Genomic DNA, 22,452 nt, shown 5'->3' on the forward strand with positions numbered 1-22,452 from the left:
ATTCTTTGTTGTGCTTTTTTGATGACTTTTTGATGTTAAGTATCCATTTTAGGTCTTGAGATATGATAGAACCAAGAAATTTGAAGGTCTGTATGTTAATACTGTGTTGTCTAGTATTGTAAGAGGTGGTAGTATGGGAGGATTTCTCCTAATGTCTACAACCATTTCTATGATTTTGAGTGTGGTCAATTCCAGATTGTTCCGGTTGCACCATGAGGCTAGTTGTTGTCTTGAATGAGACCAATCCCTGTTGTATCATCTGCAAACTTCAGTAGTTTAATAGATGGATAGTTTGAGATGCAGTCATTGGTATACAGAGAGAAGAAAAGTGGAGACAGCACACAGCCTTGGTGGGGAGGGGTGCTAATTGTCCAGGTATCCAATGTGATTCTGCTTAGCTGAACTTGCTGCTTCCTATCTGTTAGGAAACTTATGATCCACTTACAAGTGTGTTCCAGTACCGCTAGCTGGTACTGGTATTTTAAATAATTAAAGAGATATAAGATTGTATACAAATTTGCTTCCTAGCAGACATAATCAAAATAATCTTAAAGGAATTATCATGCAAATCCATGCAGTGCAAACAAAGAATAGTCAGAAAGATCTGGAATTAAGTGCAATCCTGGAGTATGGAAGCTATCTAGAGGTATTCCCAACATGAACCCATTCAACATAATCTCATGTAACAATTGATAGAAGGAAATCTATTATTGAGAAGCACCAATTAATGATTTGGGTAACTTTGGCCCCAAATAATCACTTTGCTGTAAAGTTGTCTTAGAACTTTATGAACTTCTTTGTTTCTTAAAGAATATATTAGGGGGTTCATCAAAGGTGTCATCACTGTATAAAAAATGGAGAATATTTTATTGAGAGGTCTCAGAATGGGAGAGTCTGGCAACACGTAGACAATGATTAATGTGCCATAATAGAAGCAAACTACCATGATATGAGAAGAGCAGGTTGAAATGGCTTTCTGCCTTCCAGTGGTGGATTTGATTTTGATGATTGTGCCAATAATGCACATATAAGAGATGAGGGTCAATAGAAATGGGGCAATTGTGAAAATAATCGCTATGAAGAAAACAATGAGTTCAAGAAGATTTTGATCACTGCAGGACAATTTCTCCAGTGGGAGAAAATCACAAAAATAATGGTCTATGAAATTGGAGCCACAGAAGGGCAATGGATCCAAAAGAGCCACCAGAATGCCATTGAATATCAAACTATTTATCCATGTGTCAGCTATTAGCTGGAAGTAAAAGTTTGTATTTATGATAGAATTGAAGAGCAAAGATCTACAAATTGCCACAAAGTTATCATAAGACATTGCAGATAAAAGATAGGTTTCTACAGCTGCACAAATCCCAAATAAATGACATTGGGCTAGGCATCCATGTACAGTTACAGTTCTATCACCAGACAACAAATTGGCCAACAATTTAGGCAAGATGGTGGAGCTATAACAAGCATCTAGCCAAGACAAATTTGCCAAGAAAAAAATACATTGGGTATGGAGATGCTGATTTGACACAACTAGCAGAAAGATGAAAAGGTTTCCAGTTATTGTCATCAAATAGGTAGAATGCAATATGTGTTTGTGCATTCCATTTTCTTTCTGTATCCAAAATCTTCTCCTGATTATTTGCATTTTGTTTTAAGATAAATGTGTCCATTAAAGTTGGTTATAGAATTCGTGAACAAGATTTCTTAAACCAGAATTCTTGAGCAAGAAATACCTGAAGGAAAGTGACTCTAGAATTGATTTTAATATATTAGCATCTACAAAAGATGTTGTCAGTCTGATTGAATCACTGAATATTCTTCATTATACTTGATAAATATATAAATTGAAAACAAGAGAAAGTTAGCATCATATTATATAAAATACAGTTGAATTTAGGTTTAATTCGCTTTTAAGGGAATATATTTAAGGGTATTTATCTTTTGTACCTGTTTTTAATGAGAGGCCTGTACACCACCCCGAGTCCCTTCGGGGAGAGGGGGCGGTCTATAAATTTTGAAAAAAATAAATAAATAAAATAAAATAATCATTTCTTACAATATATTTTATATCTCATAAATTAGTATGTAACCATTCATATATTTAAAAACCTGGCCTGGCAAGTAAAACTTAATGTTATTAGATTTAGCACTTATAGAGTGCAGTAAATTTCACTATCATATAAATTATTATATATATTTCATATATTTAAATAGAAAATAACTTATTTCTCTATTCTATATTTAAAAAAGTATATATTTGTTAACATGATTACTAATCATTCCAGAGTCAAAGATGAACAATCATCTGGCTGTGGTGCCCAAATACCTGTAGCAACTCTATCTTACAAGGGTTGAGTTGAAACCCAATCCAAATCTGGATCAAGAACAATAGGGCGTGATAATAGAAGATAGAAAACCTCTGAGCCAGAAGAGGAAATTGGTAAACTTGATGTCACTGAAACAAATTTTCTAATAACCTTTGGAATTGTAATTATTGTACAGTAAAAGACATCTTCCAAACAAGTTTGAAAAACTACCATGTGTTGTAAGTAAGATGAGTTATCCCAAATGTTATTTAGCAATTTAAAGAATATAAAGTAAATGACAAAAGTTAAATAAGAATGAGAATTATTTTCTGCTTGTGAATGGAGTTGGCTAGGATAAAAATTGAACCATATATGCAGTGGCGTAGCGTGGGTTGTCAGCACCCGGGGCAAGTAATTTGCGCCCCCTAACCCGAGGGCGGCCCGACTGCAGCTGCCCCTGGGTTGGCATCAGTCAAGTGAGGCTCTCCATGCTGGCCTCCTGCCTTCCTCCCGAGGAGGAGCTCGACAGGGCAGCGGGAAAAGGTTCGACTGAAGGGAAGCAGGTGCCGCGGGGGTGGGAGGCGCACCGGGGGCTTCGGGAAGGCGCCTGCTCCCCGGGGCACTCCAGGCGGAGCGGGAGGACGCAGTGGCGTTGCAGCCGCGGGCAGACGGAGCGCAGCGCCGCTCTCCTTCGGCTCCCGCGGGGGCGGCGCGGCGGGTCTTGGCGGCTCCGCTGGGAGGTAGGCGGTGCGCAGGAGGGGCCTGGGCGTGCCAGGGCCGGGAAGCTTAGTTCGCGGGCCAAGCCGGGCGCGGAAAGAGGCGGCCACAGTCCGGCAAAGGGCGGCGCGGGGCGAGTCAGGGCGCCCCCCCCAGATGTTGCGCCCGGTGCGGCCGGCACCCCCTGCACCCCCCACGCTACGCCACTGCATATATGCAATTATCATAAAGAGTGGGGAACTATTAATTTGTCTGTACTTGTTGCAAGAAAGAAAAGAGGTTTTTAAATTGTGTGTCTTTTATATGCCAGTAGTATGTAAGCCCTGATGGCTTCTCTCAGAGTTGGAGAGTATCATGTGTGGAACTAATGAAGCTCTAGCAAATCAAATTGGTGAGTGGCTGCATGAGAAGCATTGACTGAAGAGATAACAATTATATTGATTTTAGAGCAGTTCTTCTTAAACTTGGCAACTTTAAGCTTTGTAGACTTTAACTCACAGAATTCTCCACACAACTAGAATTTGCCAAGCTTGAGAAACTTCCTTTATAGACTATGGGTCTTGAGACCAGTCAGATTCCATCTTCAAGTCAATCCCAAGCAACTACATCCAACAAGTGCCTTCTTGTTTTCAAAACATGCAGTGATGAAACACAACGCTAATCTTCTAGGTAAGAATGCTAGAAATATTATTTCATCTTGATTTTAGACAATAAACTCTTCCAAGATTATCAAAGGCATTTATTTCTCATTTGTCCTATAAATGTTAATGCAAATAGTATAGGGTTTTTTGACAATTCATTATGGTTTATACACTTTTATTTCCAACATTTATAGGAAAAGTAAACCAGCAACCAAAACAAATAGAAGTAAACAAGCTAATCAAAGCTGCGTTATAAAACAAAATAGCAGAATAGATCCATTAACAATAGAAAATTGTTTTTAAAAGATAATTGTTTCATAGTTCTATGATGATTATTTAAAGGATTGTAATGTAAATGACATTTAAAATTTTTTTAAAGCCTACGGTGAGAAAAAAAACACAACATGAACTTTTCTAAAACATGATAAATGGGAATTAAATATAAACTATTGGAAGTATAGTAACAAAACTATTCAGATTATACACATACATTAGCAAAAGTTAAAATCCATATAAAAAGATTGGAGACAGCAGAAAAAAATTGTAGAAACTGATAGGCTGTGAAATTTTACAAGCTGTAGGGTGAATAGAAAGAAATTTACATGATATGGATGGCTATAAAAATGGCAAAATTAATAAAGACTCTCTTTGGTGACTCTTACAGGATTTCTACATTTATCAGGTCTACCCAAGATGTTTTCTATTTAAAGAAAAAAAATCCTATGAGTTACAACTTCCAAAAATATGTCAATGTATTGTGAATACGACTAAAGGCTTTGTGAACTTCCTTATTCCTTAATGTGTAGATGATAGGATTAGCCAAAGGAGTCAGAATTGTATAAAAGATGGAGAAGATTTTATTGAGATGTCTCAGGATGGGTGTGTCTGGCAACACATAGACAATCATAATGGTGCCATAAAAAAGGCAAACCACAGTGAGGTGAGATGAACAGCTGGAAAAAGCTTTTTGCCTCCCAATGCTGGATTTGATTTTTATGATGGTGGTGATAATGGAAAAATAAGAAGTGAGTTTGAGAACAAAGGGAGTGGCAGTAAAAATAAAGCCCAAAAGAAAAGTAGCAAGTTCAATACAACTTGTTTCAGTACAGGAGAGCTTTTCTAGAGGAGTCAGGTCACAAAAGTGATGGTCAATGATATTGGGGCCACAGAAAAAATAGCTCACCAATCAGAAACGTCATGATGCCATTAGCAAGCAACCTATTGATCCATGCCCCAATAGTAAGCTGGAAACATAATTTCTACTCATAATAGAAGCATAGAGCAAAGGTTTACATATAGCCAAATAACGGTCATATGACATTGCTGCAAGGAGATATGTTTTGGTAGCTGCACAAGAGCCAAAAAAATAATATTGGGCTAGGCATCCACCCATAGTAATAATTCTATCCCCAGTTTAAAAACTGCTCAACATTTTTGGCAAGATAGTTGAGTAGTAGCAGGTTTCCAGGCAGGACAAATTCCCCAGGAAGAAGTAAATGGGAGTGTGAAGATGTTGGTCAGCTGCAATCAGCACAATAATAATGAGGTTCTCACTTATTGTCACAAGATAAATTATCAGGAAAAGCAAGAAAAGAATAGGCTGTGACCAGTGGTGGGTTTCAAAATTTTTTAGAACCTATTCTGTAGGTGTGGCCTGTTTTGTGGGAGTGGCTTCATGGTCATGTGACCAGGTGGACATGGCCAACTTGGAAAATGTGGTGAAACTCACATAACACACTCTTGCTTAGCAACCAAAATTTTGGGCTCAATTGTGGTCATAAGTTCTCTTTCTTTCTTTCTTTCTTTCTTTCTTTCTTTCTTTCTTTCTTTCTTTTTCTTTCTTTCTTTCTTTCTTTCATCTCTTTCTCCCACTTTCTTTTTCTTTCTTTCCTTTTTTCTTTCTTCCTTCCTTTCTTTCTCTCTCTCATTCTGTCTCTCTCTGTTTCTCTCTGACTCTCTCTCTCTCTCTCTCTCTCTCTGCCTCTTTGTCTCTCTCTCCCTCCCTCTGTCTCTCTGTCATTCTCTCTCTGTGTCTGTCTCTCTGTCTCTCTCTGTCTCTCTCCTTCCTCCCTCCTCCATCTGTCACTCTGTATGTATGTGTGTCTGTCTGTCTCTCCCTCCCTCTCTTTCTCTGTCTCTCTCCCCTCCCTTCCTCTCTGTCTGTCACTCTGTGTGTATATGTGTGTGTGTATATGTGTCTCTCTCTCTCACTCACTCACTCACTTAATCACTCACTCTCTGTGTGTGTCTCTCTCTGTGTGTCTCTGCCTGTCTGTATGTCTCTCCCTCCCAACCCGCAGCTGGGCTCTGGACCAGCGGAGCCTCGTCCTTCTTTTTAACCAGGTGGCTATCTTTTTTTTTAACCAGGTGATCTTTCCTAAGACATAAAAAAGAACCTTAATTGCAGGCTCAACAAAAGAAGCTGGAAAGAGATACTGAAGCCAGGAAGTTGAAACCTGGGACTGGAGAACAACCTTCTCTGTCCCTTACCAGCCCATCCAGGAAGATGAGGAATGCGAGGGGGATCCCTCCCCCCACAGATGGGCTCCAGACCAGCGGAGACTTGTCCTTCTTTTTAACCAGGCAGCTATCAGAGAGAAGAAGGTTTCAGCTTCCTGACTTCAGTATCTCTTTCCAGCTTCTTTTGTTGAGCCTGCAATTAAGGTTCTTTTTTATGTCTTAGGAAAGATTGCCTGGTTAAAAAGAAGGAGGAGGCTTCGCTAGTCTGGAGCCTATCCAGGAAGATGAGGAATATGAGGAGGATCTCTCCCCTGTGGATGGGCTCCAGACCTGTGGAGCCTCCTCCTTCCAATTGGGAGGATCCATGCAGAGGATTTATCCCCCACCTCCCAATTGGAAATGAGGTGGCTGTCAAAGCAAGGTAGTGCCCCCCCCCACAGAAGAAAGAACAGGAGGTGAGTTTGCGCTGGCCGCCGGTTGGGCCAGGGCAACCCTCCGCCCACCCAACCACCAAGCAGTGGCTGGTTGGGCACAGGGCTAGCCCTGCTGTCCTGGCCAAGTGGCGCCCGCAGATGCCACTTACCTTGAAGGTGACATCGTGGAACTTGCAGCTGAGAGAGGGCTGGCTGGCCAGCACCCCCCCGGTTGGCTGCTCCCTCCTGGGCCATGCCCGTGCCCCTGCCCGGCCCACTTGCTGAGGAGAAGGAGGCTGGGGCACATTGCTGAGCAGTGGGCACGGTGGAGGTGGGTGCAGCACTGCTGCCCTTACCCTTGGGGCTCTTCTTAAGGGACATGCTGGCTGGTGCTGCTTCAGGGCACCCTGGCTGCTGGCTCCTCCATGCGCAGCCCGTTCCCCCCCCAAAAAAAGACTGTTTTCTTTTTAAAAAACACCTCTGCGGATGATCTCGAAAACCTGTGAGGTTACTTTGGGACGAGACAGATGGGCAGCATCCCCCCTGTCCCTAGGCACCTGCAGCCTCAGAGCCTGCAGCAACCTGCACAGTAAAGGCAATTAAGAACTTCTCAAGCTTGTTAAAATATTTTCTTTACTGTACAAAGGTTTGCTTTAAAGCTGCAGGCTCCAAGGCTGCAGGTGCCCAGGGAGGGGGGCAGGGGGAAATGCTGCCCATCTGCCCCCTCCAAAGCAACCTCGCAGGTTTTCAAGATCATTCAGAGAAGCGTTTTTTAAAAAGAAAACCCTGAAAAAGCTGCAAGATCTGGAGAGATGGGCAGGCGGTCTTTTGGGGAGGGGGAAATCCCCAGAACCAAGTTGCCCAGCCAGCACCCTGAAGAGGTCTGTGTGGGGCTCTGGCAGCTGCAAAGCACGTCATGAGGGGCAGAAGTCCCCGAATCCAGCAGGGAGCCTAAACAAAGGAGGAGGAGGAGAGCTGGATGGAGAAAGGGGGAAACTACTGCTACTGCTGAAGCTGCGTTGCCCTGCTGGGTTTGGGGACTTCTGCCCCTCGTGCCATGTTTTGCAGCCACTGGAGCCCTGCACTGACCTCTTTGGGCAACCTGGTTCTGGGGGGGAGGGATTCCTCCCAGCACTGCAAAGAGGTCTGTGCAGGGAACCTGTGGGGGGGACACCCTGGAATGCCCCCATGCTTTGCTGGCAGCCACGCCTCCGAGGCAAGTTTGGGTAGGTCCTAGGAGGCCGGCCACACCGCACAAGCTACCGCCCACGAGCGGCGATGGAACGGACGGGGGAAGTGAGCGAGGGGGCGGGGCAGGCATTCCGTGACAAACCTCTTCTAACCGGTTTGGTAGATTTCTGGAACCTCCTCTACCGAAGAGGTTAGAACCGGCAGAAACCCACCCCTAGCTGTGACTCAGAGGGGTTCCCCAACCCCAAGAGGATAAATTCTGTGATGCCAGTCAAGTTTGTTTTCTCTGCATTCAACATTCCTTCATTCTAGGAAATATCCTGTGAAGCCTGGAACACAATGAGAAAATCATACATCTGAATGCTATATTGTATAAGTCATTTCCTCCCAGTCCCAACATGCTTTGAAAAAGTAATCTAAATCCTAATTTGGGTCAAATATTTGATCCAGGATTCTATACTTGCTTACCAAGTTTGTTGCTAATGAATATTATAAAAGCAAAGATTGACATAAAAAAATAGCTTCTGCCCCAGTGTTCACTCATCTTTTTCTGAAAGGGCTGGAAAAATCAAGATTTAAGTAAGAAATAGAAGAAATGGGCTAAAAAGCGTTTTGTGTTGCATGGTTACAAAACACAACATTCTTAAAACTCCAGTGCTGTTTGTCTCTAATACTGATCAATTCCGATTTCTCAGTTCTAAATTATAAAATATAAAACTGTATATAAAGATGGGAATGTTTTTGATCTGATTGAAACAATGACACCAGCAGTTGGTTTAAATGAAAAGTTTCATCTGAGTTCAAAAGAATAAGAAAGTATCATGGAGAAATAATGGGTAAGCCAAATTCACTTAAAAACTATGTCACTAACTGAAGAATTGCAATGATTCATTTAAGAACTGTGAGCAATACTGGTGGTTAAATGGGGCAAAATTCATTTAACACTGTCTTGCTTAGTAATGAAACTTTAGGGCTCTATTGTGGTCATTAATTGAAGACTACCTATAATAAAAATGGGATACTAGTATCCAAGTTTTGGTATTCCAAACTTTTAGAAAGTTAAAAAACAACAACTGACAGATATAATTAGATATAATCTAGTGAAACTTATTTGGTTATAATCTTATAGTCTAACTTTATTCAACTTTTTAAAATCCAGAATTAATTAAGAGAGGTTTGTTTTAGATAATGGATCTATGGGAAATAGTAACTGAAGTCTTGAAGGAAAATATTTTAACAGGACCATCTGATAATTTATATATGGCTCATTGGCTGAGAAATTATTACCATTTTCCTCTCACTTTCTTCCTCTGAGTTTCTCTCTCTTTTATAATATCTTGATTTTGAGTAAGATTTTATGTTTTATTTATTAACCTACTTTTTAACATTTGTAAATAAACTGTTAGTAGTTTCATTGTGCAATAGCATTCTGTATTTTAGAAAGACAACCTGTGAAACCTCTTTAAAAATATTATTCTATATTTGATTATTTTGCTTTTGGCAGATTAATAAATAAGCTGGGGTTTTTAAAGATATTTTACATTCTTAGTCCTTTTTTCTTCAGTTAAACTTACCTGAATGTGTATACTCTATTTAAAAGTTAGCATTCCATATTACTGCTACTGAAAATATTAGCAATTAAATAACTCAGTTTTATTTTGTCAACATTACTACTATGTTCCACTTACCTCTTCCTTAATTAGTATGAGCTGTTCAGACATTCTGTTTTTCACAAAAGGCTGACATAAACAATTAACTATTTTATATGAATGCAATATTGTCATTAAAGACAGAAAAAATATAAAATATAATGACAAAAAGCAAGCTGATAAAATGATACAAAAAGCAAGCTGATAAAATGAGAATATTCAACCATAGCCTCAGTTTTTATTGGGAGCTTTTTGCCCCACAATATTTGCATTTAAAATATTAGGGAATGATTAACTTATTGTGCTGAATCATGTTGCCCATCCATAATCACTATACTGATTGAATTTAGATGCCACAGTAACCTATATTGTGTGATAAATCTATCCTATATTGTAATGAACGAATTATCAAATTCACCTCATGTAGAATTTACTTATTTTCTGATTCTTAGATGTTCAAGCAGTGACTATACCTGTTTTTTCATGTTCTTCCCTAAAAAAACCACAGCACTTTGCATACATTCTCCACAATAAATACTTTCTATAAGCTGTTAAAATAAGAACTGCTGAATGATGTAATCCATCTCTTAACCCCAAAGGAAATGCCAGCACTACATAATTCCCCATATGAATTTCTAACTTATTTAGATCTTATTAGACTTAGCCTAATTTATTGATCTGATTTGTTTTTTCAAGAAGTGAATTTTAAGTGTTTTGGGTACAAACGTCCCCAGCTGATAACAAGTGATTTGTACAGTTTGCTGATAGAATTGTAACCTATGTATTTAGCTTTGACAGTCTGCTTTTGTGTTTTCTTGGAATTTCTCCAGACAAAAGAATAGGATCCCCACTAAAAGCACTTTAGAACTCTTCTTCAGCAAGAGTTTTAAAGTGCTGTTAGTGGGGATCCTATTTGAAGAATCATCCATTCTGGACAGCAGCCCTGCAAACTTGGTTCTTGCTCATGAAACTTTGCTTATACCTTACAGCAGAATGGAAATTCTGCTTCCTGCTCTACAACAACCTTGAAACTTTCTGATGGCCAAGAAGGCATCAAGATCCTAATAGCACCACACTATACAGGTAATCCTCAATATATGAATGTAACAGAGCCTGATCATTATGGTCACATGTCATGGCAGTCATTAGGTGAAATAATCACTAAATGACCCATATATCCTTGCTCTCCCCAATGAAAGGCAAAACAAACATGTGGATTGTGAATTGGTGGGAGAAGCCATTGGAGGCTATTCCAGCATGCCCTAGCCATCCTGATCTGGCCCTACAGTCTGCCTCAACATACTTTTCTTGTAACATCAATTAAACAGATATTTACATATCTGTAATTAAAGCATCCAATCTATGTGAGCATAGCCAAATAAAGGAGCATTATATCTTGAATAAAAGAAAAAGAAAAATTTGCAAAGGAAAAACATCAGAATGGGTATGGATACATTCTTAGTGTTTCCCAAGGTTGGGCTTGAATATTTGCTTTGTTCATCCTGAGAACAGATGAAAATGAAACTTATTTACAATGCATCAAATATTCTCCTGTCAGTCCTTGTTTCTAAAAGGGAGGCTTTTCTTGAAGGCTAAGACTTAAGAACAAATTGTTAGCAATACATCTGAAAAATCAAATTTAAAATACAAGAAAACCCATGTTAGATAGCCAATGCAACAGTACTATAAAATCCATATTGCAAATATTACAAAGGCCATTCTGTTTGCCTTCAGTCCCAAGGCCTTCCTCCCTCCTGAGATGCCCCATGCTTTATTTCCCCAAATTGGCTGTCAATGGTATGTCACATAGAAGAGTGGGACAAGTTATTCTCCAAAGCATCAGAGACAGTACAAAGAAAGAGTGGATAGAAATTCATTAAAGAGAGATCCAACCTGGAATTAAAGAGAAATATTTTGACAGTGAGAACAATTAATCAATGAACAGCTTGGCTTCTGGAGTTGTGGGTGCTCCATCACTGGAGGTCTTCAAGAAAATATTGGATATCTATTTGTCTGGGATACAATAGGGTCTCAAGCCTTAGGCGGAGTGTGGACTAGAAGACCTCCAAAGACCTTTCCAGCCCTATGATTGTAAGAGATTATTATTATAAAATCAGCTTTACACATTGCCTTCCAAGTCTAGAAACCATGTCAAAAACCTGCCAAATACAGAAAACATTAACACAGGCAGAAGAATGGAGATTGGTCTTTTTCCTTCCCCTTGCAATTCTTGCTGGATCAAGTTGCTATCAGAGCCAAAATGGATCTATAGTACTGTAAGGAAAAATGCATAAGTGCACCAGTGTGCCTACCGTCCCTGTCTCACTGTCCCCATTTATCTGTATTTACTTCCTTTGTTCATGTTTATGTTCATACATATTCTTGTTATCTTGTACATGTTTGACAAACCTAAAAATAAACAAATAAATAAAATAAAATATATAATTGGGTAGGCAATGGAGCTATAATTTCAGTGGTAATGAACAGCCATCAAGGTTAATGGCTATTGACAGAGCAATGCTCCATGAAGTTGTCCAAGCATCTTTCAAAATAGTGACCATCATCTCATTTTATGGCAAACAATCCCACCCTTTAATTATTCTATTTAAAAAAAATAATTCAGGCAGAGATCTTCCCAAATTAGTATTAATCAGGGCCCCAAGTTTAAATATTGTGATGAGAGAGAGAACCTTTTCTCCATTCCAATTCTCCACAACCCATTTGAAAATTGTATATTTGATTGACAAAGATATGGAAAATTTTGAATATGGGAGGATAACTACAGTATGATTTGGTGAATACAATGGTAAAATTTGTCCTGACTGTTTCCTTTAGTTGGCCCTGTCAACATTTTGGAGGTAGATTCAAAGAACCTTAATCAAGAGTCAAAGGGACCAATTGGATAGACAAAGTTGTATTAGGAAAGTTGATCAACCTTACCATCTTTAATATGTGTGGACTTCAGCTCCCAGAATTTCTCAGCCAGTATGTTCCTCAGCCAGAACCTCCTATCCAGAAGTTAAGTTGCTTTTCTGGTTGAGACCTTTGCTAAGAAAAGGAATGTTTCCATCCTTGTGCCTGTCACAATCATTCATAACTCTCATAAATAAATAACTATAGTTTCAAATCTGGCACTTGTTGTGGATAAATAAAGCTATGTAAGGTTGCAAAATTGGAAGCAACTCACTTAACATTGCTGTCTTTCTTAGTAATGTAAATTATGGTCCCAATTGTGCTTATAAGTCAAGGACCTTTTGTATATACAAGATACAATACTAATCAAAAGAACATGAGTAGAGAGGAAGAAGGGCAGATCTGAGCTACTAAACCTCAAACACAAAAACACAATTATTGAATGAACACCGATATCAGAGGATGTCAATATCAGATATGCAGCAACAAAGTCACAAAACTTAGCATGTGGTGTAAAGATAGTGGTTTGGTATTTTTCCCAACATTTGGGAACATTTTATCTATAATTCAAATAATCCTATGATATATCTGATAAGCTGAGAGGGCTCTAATATACCTCTCAATTCAACATCTTACCTCTCTCTGTTCTCCATCTCTGTTCCTCATTAAAAGGATTGAAAGCCAGTTGAGCATGCATTCCTTTCCTTTCTCTTCTCTTCCTTTCCATTCCCCCCTCTCTCTCTTTCCCTCTCTCTCTCTCCCCCCTCCCCCTCCCTCCCTTCCCAATCCATTTAACAGTTTAAAGACATTCTGTATGTTCGGTTGTCATTGGAAGATTAGAGGCCTTCCCTAAATCTTTCACCACCCATTTTTTCTTTCTTTGATTTAACAGACTTTGTCTGAGACATCGGAAACCTTTCAGGGTCCCTTGTTTCATCTTATAATCCTTGATATTCAAAGCTACAGTTGCTCTGAAACATATGGGGTGCCTACCTATGATCTATCCAAAGCTACATACTAGATTATGATTTAATACAAAATGTCATAAATCCTTTCCTGTACTGTCATTTCACTGTGCTATATAGCATCACTTAACAGGGGCTATCTCTGAGTGTGTGCCCAGATTTTTCAAGTGAAGGTTTCACATTGGGAGCTTCATCCTGGTTGAGGAGCTAGGATCCTCCTGTAAGGTAAGAATGACACTAGAGGTTTATTGGTTGTCTCCTATACATTTAAGTTTAACAGCAGTAAAGATCCAAGTGTATCCTTATTTGCTCACATTGTTTTCGGTTATACTATTGGTCTTTTGCCTTCTTGGTGGGGAGATGGGAGGGCAGCAGGAATCTCACTTCTAAATAAAGCATTGTGATGTCATTGCCCACCCTGTATTCTGCTTCTATAAGCCATAGAAGCATTCATGAAAATGAAGGTGACAGAGACTGGCATTCTGCTTTGAAGTTCACTAGAATTATATTATATTTCTGCTTTCAGTATTTACTTTTGGTGTTCAGATCAGGTGGAGAACATCTTAATGGATATCTGTAAAGCTCTGGTTGCCAATCTTTCTCTTAAAGGAAGGCAAATTGTAGGATGAATGTAGAATACTACGAAGACACCTGTTCTGATGGAACCTTGTGGGGTAAAAACTAGGACTATCAATAGTTGAGTTTCTTTTTCATATGAAGCCTCTCATTATGGTTGCAAATATTATTAATACCGTTGTGATCTCACACGGCATCACAAACAAGGTACTGCCTAAACTGTGAAAAAGCAATTTTTGACTACCTTTATAGTTAGGCATTTGGGAACAAAGTAAGAATATTTCCCACATACTGCATCCAGAACATTGCTTCTAGAAATTATTTAGAATTGATTGTGTCTATTGTGGTATGAAAGTGAAAAAATCATGAAATTAAAGACTCCTCACAAGGTAAATTTAGAGCCAACGATATAAGTTATTGTAGATAGTGCCAGAGATCCATTGTTGTATCCCTTACTGAATAGGATTTAAAATAATTCTAGGGTTAATATTTATTGTTTTAATATATTCATGCTTTGTCTTGTTTTATTGATTTTAAGGTACCTACAGTTGCCTGTAGGTGCGGTAGATGGCATATAAGTTAAACAAACAAACAATGAACAATGGATAGGGTGAAGATGCACTTTTGTTGTAATGGAAAATGTAAGTTGCAGCTTCTAGAGACAATTTAATTCATGGGAATTTAATGGAAATAAGAATGTCACCCACATGGTAAACTTGGTCCATCCATCCTCTTTCATGAAAAGACAAAAAATTCCCATCACTTATAGAATATTGTAAATCTTAGGATTTCTGGAATCATATCAATTGGAAACCAAATATTCTAGTATCTCCCACAATATCTCTACTCTGCTGATTACTACTTGATGGGTGGTTTCTTTCTAACATTTCTCCCTTTCCTCCAAGATTCCACTTTTCTCTAAATCTATCAAGATTGATAATATAACAAGATAGGAGAAAGAACAGAAATTTAAATAATAAAATTATTTCAATACTATGTTTTTAACTAGTTTCATGGGCTGCTCTAAGTTTCTTCAATTATGCAATTAAACACACTCAGCATCTCATACAATGACTCCCCCATTTTCCTCCCCTAGGTTTCATTCTCACCACTCTCCTCCAGAAAAGCTTTTTTTTAAAAAAAAATCATTCTGCCATTGCTTCAGTGGTGGGTTGCAAATATTTTTACCACCAGTTTGGGTGCATACACAATGTTTCTGTACATGCACAGAAGCGGGCAGATGGGTGTGCAGGACCTCCCACTGCCACTACTACTGGTTCAGCTGAACTAGGAGCAATCCACCACTGCATTGCTTATCATTAATAGTAATTGTCAGGCATGCCTCCTTCAATATCCAAGAAAGAAAAACCACAACTCCATTTGAATAGAGAAAGTACTTTTACTAGATATGAAGTGAAAGCAGCAAAAAGGAAAGCATATGGGAAAATGAACATATCAAATGTTTACCCAGCACCCTCCCCCCAGTTCCCCAATCCAGTGTCCAATCTGCAACTCCGTAAGGTGTCATGTGGGGTGCATCTTCAAACAGCCTCATCAAGTTGGTATGTGAGACAATTGGCCTTGTCCATGTCCAAAATCAGCCACCAGCATGCACAGAAGATAGTAAGAACAAGGCTCCTCCAGTACAATATAATTCCCTTCCCCAATACCATGCCCCCACTCCCCGTTCCTATGGCCGCCGATAGTAAGCAAGAGTAGCAAAGGCTGACAGTAATCTTTCCATCTCTCACTTGGAGAGGCTTGCACTATTTGTTTTCTACCAAACAGATCCCTGTTTACTTCTTTACTCTTTTGGTTCTTAATAGTTATTACTCAAGTTCTTGATAGTTTGTTAATTTTAGTATCAAATACAGTTTTCCATTTGCTTTAATGATGGCTTACTCAATTAGTAATCCAATGATTTTGTCCTTTGTCTTATGGATATTCTCATTGCTCCACCTATAGGTATTCTTGCTATCTGTCACATGCTTGCTGACAATTATACATTATGAGTCAGTGACTGCTTTTACAGGGTAAGCAGAAGCTATTGTAGAACATGAAGAATATATATAAGATAGTAAGAATCAAGGAGTAAGACAATGGGTATGAGAGAACAAGGAGAGCCAACTGAAATTTAACTACAGTGTTCATTAGGAGAACTGAGCTTGTCAATCAGAAAAGTCGGCGGTTCAAATCTCTAGCATTGCATAATGGAGCGACCTCCCGTTACTTCTCCCAGCTTCTGCCAACCTAGCAGTTCGAAAGCATGTAAAATGCAAGTAGAAAAAAATAGGAACCACCTTTGGTGGGAAGGTAACAGTGTTCCGTGTGCCTTTGGCATTCAGCCATGCCAGCCATGTGACCATGGAGAAGTCTTCGGACAGCGCTGGCTCATTGGCTTTGAAAATGAGTTAACCCCTTAGAGTTAGGAATGACTAGCACATATGTGCGAAGGGAACCTTTACCTTTACCTTTTAGAAATAGGCCTTAAAGATATATTTCTAATTTGTGATCAGGTGCGTGTTCCTAACTTAACTAAGAATGGTCAGTGAGAAGGAGAGTATGTGCTAATGAACTTAAACAGAATTTAAGTTTGATACACAAGATTTTGCAGTCAAGAAGAGCATTGTGTGGTGTGTATAATTGGAGATAAATTATGATAAACGCAATTCATGGAGGAAATATTAGTTTCTGAAAATTCTGACAGGCTGAAAAGAGAATCAACTACTCTTGATCAATCAAGAGGGAGAATTTAGCTGATTAAAAGGAGTTAGCAGGGCATTGAGAGAAAAGTGGCCATGATATCTTGCAATTATTCATATTAAGAAAAATTAAACTATTAGCAATGGAATGTGGAATTTTAGAGCACATTTTAAGTGGTTTAGAGTTATATTAAAATGTTCTATTCCTATATCATTGGAATAGAGCGGTTGTGAATTAAGCATCACAATTATCTCCAAACCAAATATATATGAACTTTACACCTGATTTTTATCTTCATATATATGAGAGATATAGGTAGAAAAACACAAGAAAAATGAATAAACATGTTCTAATTGTATAATTTTTTTTTCAAAATTCCACTGAGCCTTTTTTATACAGATACAACATCCAGAGAATATAATTGTATGAAAACACTTTAAAAAACACAGTAATAAAGAAGAAACATAAGATTGTATAGAACTTTATACTTTCTATTATCCATAATAAAAAAATATGCTAAAAGGAATCATACCATGAAAAGAAAGAATTATAAGAAAGAGGGGGAAGTCAGTGTATATCAATCCGGGTATTTATAGGTAATCCCACCAAGATCGTATTCAGAATCTTCCCCTTTAAATAATTAAATATTTAAATATCTTTTATTTAATATCTTTTATTGAGATACAACATTAACACTAGCTAATGAATTAAGCACCAACTGATAGTTTGGGATACGTTTGGCCCAGAATGATCACTTTGCTGTAAAGTCGTCTTAGAGCTTTGTGAACTTCTTTGTTTCTTAAAGAGTAAATTAGGGGATTCACCAAAGGTGTCATCACTGTATAAAAAATGGAGAATATTTTATTGAGAGGTCTCAGAGTGGGAGAGTCTGGCAACATGTAGACAATGATTAATGTGCCATAATAGAGGCAAACTACCATGAGATGCGAAGAGCAGGTTGAAAAGGCTTTTTGCCTTCCCGTGTTGGATTTGATTTTTATGATGGTGCCAATAATGCAGATGTAAGAGATGAGAGTTAATAGAAAAGGGGCAATTGTGAAAATAATCGCTATGAAGAAAACAATAAGTTCAAGAAGATTTCTATCACTGCAGGACAATTTCTCCAGTGGAAGGAAATCACAAAAATAATGGTCTATGACATTGGAGCCACAGAAGGGAAATGGATCCAAAAAAGCCACCAGAATGCCATTGAATATCAAACTATTTATCCATATTCCAGCTATAATCTGGGAACAAAATTTTGTATTCATAATAGAATTGTAGAGCAAAGGTCTACAAATTGCCACAAAGCAATCATAAGACATTGCAGATAAAAGATAAGTTTCTATGGCTGCACAAATCCCAAATAAATGACATTGGGCTAGGCATCCACGTAGAGTTATAGTTCTATCACCAGAAAACAAATTGGCCAACAATTTGGGCAAGATGATGGAGCTATAGCAAGCATCCAGCCAAGACAAATTTGCCAAGAAAAAATACATTGGGGTGTGAAGATGTTTATTTGCCACAACTAGCAGACAGATGAGAAGGTTTGCAGTTATTGTCATCAGATAAATCACCAAAAAGAATCCAAAAAGAAGAATCTGCAGCTCCGGAAAAGTCTCCAAACCCAGAAGAATGAATTCTTGAATAGCTGTCTGGTTTTCTTTTTCTGTATCTAGCATTTCCTTAATTCATGAAATGTCTCATCAGATCTAGAATATATTTTTAAAAAGACATGTTTAATTCCAAAATACTGAAAACTTTCTTCTTCTTTCTCTGTCTCTGTATGTATCTGTGTAATAAAGACTATTTTAGGAATTGTGGACAACTAATGTTCACTAGTATTCCACTCCTATACTCTATCTAGGAGAATAAGTTTAGTTGGGGGGAATATATGACTGAAAGGCAAGTATTATTAGTCAGTTTTTCACAATTTTGTTTTCTCCATTCCTATTTTCTATATTTGAAACCATGATTTCTGATCGTAATGATAAGTAAAATCCAAATTTTGAAGGAAATTAAAAAATCCCCAAAAGCTGATCAGAGGCTCTTGCTGAAGCATGAGCAAGCTGGTTGATTGGATAGCCGAAGGACTTTTATTTTCTGTTTCCACTATTACCTCTTGATCACTTCACATCAAGAATGATAGTAAAAATCTTTGTTGGCCTATATAAAGAAGGCCTTTCTATCTACTCTAACTTTGGACATATAAGCTCTTTGCTGACTATTCCCGCATAAGGGAAAATAATTTCCCTTTAGTCCTTAATCACCTTGTTCTACAAATGTTTTTCTTTTACCAATTATATAATATTCCAGGGTTCACTGTGACTCAGAGCAATAGAGATATTCCTTCACAAGTATCTAAAAGATTATCTTTCCTTTTTTTAAAAAACTTATCTTTTAGTTGTCTAGAATGAGTAAAGGAGGAAATACGTACTCTGTATCCAAAATTCTTCAGAGGGACGATGATGATAAAAATCGAATAAATCACAGTGGCTGGACCCACACCTAAATCATGATTCTCACCTATAATCATTGTCCTCTTAAAGCAATAAAGCCATATTATAGTTTAGCACAATTTGGGAATCCTTCCAATGTCTTTATGCAAAACGAAATCATGAAAGAAGACATTCTCCTCCCAAAGAATACAATAATACTGAAGTTGGAATGAAACATACCTGTAACAAGTAACTGGCATAGTAACAGATAATCCAGAATTTAGTGCTACTATTTCTTCAAATTATTGGTAAACGTCCAGGCTGGGCAAATTCAAACATCTCCTTTTATGAAACAGAAATGTTTCTTAAATGCTTTTAATAAATATTTAAAATAATTTTTCCTGGGAGATTTGCTCATTATTTGCTCATGTTTGAATCGAATTAATAGTGAATCCCAAAGGAGATCTAACATTAATGACATTATCTTTCTGTGGTGTTTAGAGATTTGTAATTTGTTGATCCGTTTGAATATTTCTTCAAAAAAAAATCTTATTCTTGGTAAAAATTCCTACACAGATTTTTTTTAAAGAAAAAAGTCATATATTTTCTTTAATGATTGGAGGCTGGATATGGACTGCTTGTTCCAGAGCAGCTAGAAGGGGATGAAAACATCAAGATGAGGACCTAGACCCTTTTTTTAATCGTCATGATAATTGTCTGGTTCCAGCAGCATCTTGATTTTTCAAGTTCTTTTGCAGATACCACTGGTTGTGGAATAGAACTATAGACCTTATATTTATGTAAATAAGCAGGCCTACATATTAAAAAAAAATACATGCTGTCAAGCTATGGCTGCTAAGTAGAGTACTTTCTATGATGATCTCTTATTATTCTCTTGACATGTTCTAATGTTCCATTTGGAATTTTCTGTAAATCAGAAACTTAATTCTTTTCTCTTCCAATCTTCACTGAAGGTTGATATCATCAAGTGGAGCAGAAAGACATGATGAGCAGAAATAGAAAAAAATGAGCCTCTATTTCCAATGAGAAGAACAATAATGAACTAGACCCTATCTTTGTCCTCTGGGAGAGAAAAATATTTTTTAATAAAGGCTTTGGCCTCATCCACTGTCTTAATTCTAATTCGGCTTCCCTCCCAGAAAATCAGCATTCCTTCTGGCAATAACCATCTAAACCAAATTCCTCTATTGTATAGTTTCTTTGATAAGGAAGAGTACTTCCTCCTTTTTTCTCTTATCTTTTTCGGAATTTGCTTTAGAATGGTAATTTCTTTATCTTGATATTTTAAAGGTCCCTCCCTTTGGGCCCCTAGCATCTCATCTCTCATGGTCCTCCTGAGAAATTTAACATGTGCCTCTCTTGGAACATTATGGGTTCTGGCATATGCTGAATTAATTCTATAAACCAGGTCCATATCCTACCACAACTGTTCTTTGTTTCTCTTAAGGTATTCTGCTAAAATTGTGGTCATAATATCTTTAGGATCTTCATTTTCTGTCTCTGGTAGGTTCTGAAACCTGAGAAAAAAAGACATTCTTTCAAATTCTATTTTGGCCATAAAGTTTTCCAGTTCTAAAGTTCTCTTTCGGACCTCCTTAACCCTTTCCCCCATCCCAGCTACCCCATCCTCCAGCACCATAATTCTTTGTCTATTTTCTGTTATGTTATGTTGTACCACTCTGAGTTTGTCTTTGAGATCTGCCACTTCCTTCCTCAGTTCGCTTTGACCTCTCATGATTTCCTGAAACATTTGGTTGACAGATAATTCTTTTGAGCACTCTCCAGCCGCTTCTTTTTGTAGCAATGAAATAATTTTCGGCTGCTGGGTACTTGGATTGGAAGTCACTGAAGTGGGGACCGATAGTGACTTGCCCATTGGTGGTTTCTTAGATCCCATTGTCTAAGTTCAGAGATGGTAAATCTTTTGCAAAGAAAAATGGCATCAGTGGAGCGTGCAGCCGGTCCGGACCAAGGTGGCAGGCAAATCCAAAACTAAAAAGTTAATTCTCCTTCACTGTTCCAAGACACAGAGGTACACCAGAAAGAGAAAAATCAAATAATCAAGATCCAGAAAGTCCACATAGCATAAGAGATCCAGAGCACCCCCAAGGGAGGTAATAAAAATATCAGATATTATCATTTTCCCCCAACGTGGTTTCAAAAGGCAGACTTCATTAATAAGTATAAAAATGAGAATAAAGGGGAGCCCTCTTGACTCCTCCTTTTCGCAGGGAGAAGAGCAAAAGTTTTGATTTTTAAAAAGAGCTCAGCAACCACTCTTGCAACTGTAATTTCAGTCTTTCTTGAATAGTTAATTCAGGTGGCAAGTCAGCCTTTATTCTTTCTCCATTCTGAGAGAGAGACTTTAAATGCCACTTTGTCTGATGGGGGGTTAAAGAAAAAACAAAACACCCCCCTCTAATCTTCGGTTTTAAATAGATTGAACAGGAACTTACAATGGTCTGCTGCTTATCCATTACCAATAGTTGAAGAGATTAGGAAGGATCCTCCATGACCAACATTTCAGCCACACTTCCTTTGATTAATTTATTCCTCCTGGAACCCATTCATCGAAAGGGCAAGAATGCTCCCCCTTCTGCTCCCCGGCTCCTGGGGCAAAGCTGGAAAACTCCCCACCAGCTTCCGCCGAGTCTGGAGGGCTCCAACAAGCCACCCTATGGCAGGGGACCCATCCAAGGCCCCCTGTGCTCCTGAACAGAGCCTACCGAAAAGATAAGCGGCAGACAAAACGTCCGTCGCCTGCAGGGACCGGAAGTCGAATTCCATTCTGAAATCTTAATCAAGATTTTTTTTTAAAAAAAAAAATAGACATTCTAACTCATACTGTACAATTTTCACAAAAGGCAAGAAAGATCAGTCTGAAATTGAAAATTACCCACTGTAAGGCAGGTGACGTGAAGTCACAAGGATCAGTTTCCTTTGTTTAGATAGTAACATCATGATAACATCACAATGCCCATCATATCTTTTTCTGACAGGTACCATCAGACAAGGGGGTCAGACTCTCCTCTTCAGATGACAAACACCAACCTTGGACTATACTTAATTATCACCGAAGTAAATAAGAGGAGAAATATGGGATCTCTCACACATACTTGCTTTATAATCAGACAAATGTAGTAGCCCTTACATTCATATTTTTTTTCCAGTGGAAGGTGGTATATATACAAGCTCATCTCTGTCCAGTACAGAATGGTGGATTTGAGAGTGGGAGATGGAAACAAATTCTTTGTGAATCCAAGGGACTACTAGAATATTTTAGATCCATGTTTTTTAAAAGATATATTATGTCTTTAATCCAGTTATTATGCAATGAGTTTTCCTGATTACATGTTGAATTTGGTATTATTAATGTCAATGTTTTTTAATTGCTGGTTTTGATGGCCTATTTTGCCTTCGCCACTGTAGAGACATCTGCGATATTGTCTT

General features: G+C 38.2%; 1 protein-coding gene and 1 pseudogene across 2 annotated transcripts; both read right to left on the minus strand.

Annotated features, from left to right (window-relative positions):
* Positions 1 to 4,397: 4,397 nt before the first annotated feature.
* Positions 4,398 to 6,727, minus strand: LOC309381781 (olfactory receptor 5AN6-like; annotated as a pseudogene). The gene is made up of 2 exons: positions 6,714 to 6,727; positions 4,398 to 5,223 (listed from the first exon to the last, which is right to left on the minus strand). The product of its transcript is annotated as an olfactory receptor 5AN6-like (transcript).
* Positions 6,728 to 17,247: 10,520 nt separating this feature from the next.
* LOC309381782 (olfactory receptor 5G3-like) lies at positions 17,248 to 18,225 on the minus strand (the record flags this gene model as incomplete). Its single annotated transcript, XM_081933068.1, has 1 exon — positions 17,248 to 18,225. The coding sequence occupies one exon, from the start codon at positions 18,223 to 18,225 to the stop codon at positions 17,248 to 17,250; it is 978 nt and encodes a 325-aa protein (XP_081789194.1).
* Between the last annotated feature and the right edge of the window lie 4,227 nt (positions 18,226 to 22,452).

Source organism: Natrix helvetica (genome assembly GCF_964273705.1).
Source record: "Natrix helvetica genome assembly, chromosome: Z".
NCBI classification, from domain to species: domain Eukaryota; kingdom Metazoa; phylum Chordata; class Lepidosauria; order Squamata; family Natricidae; genus Natrix; species Natrix helvetica.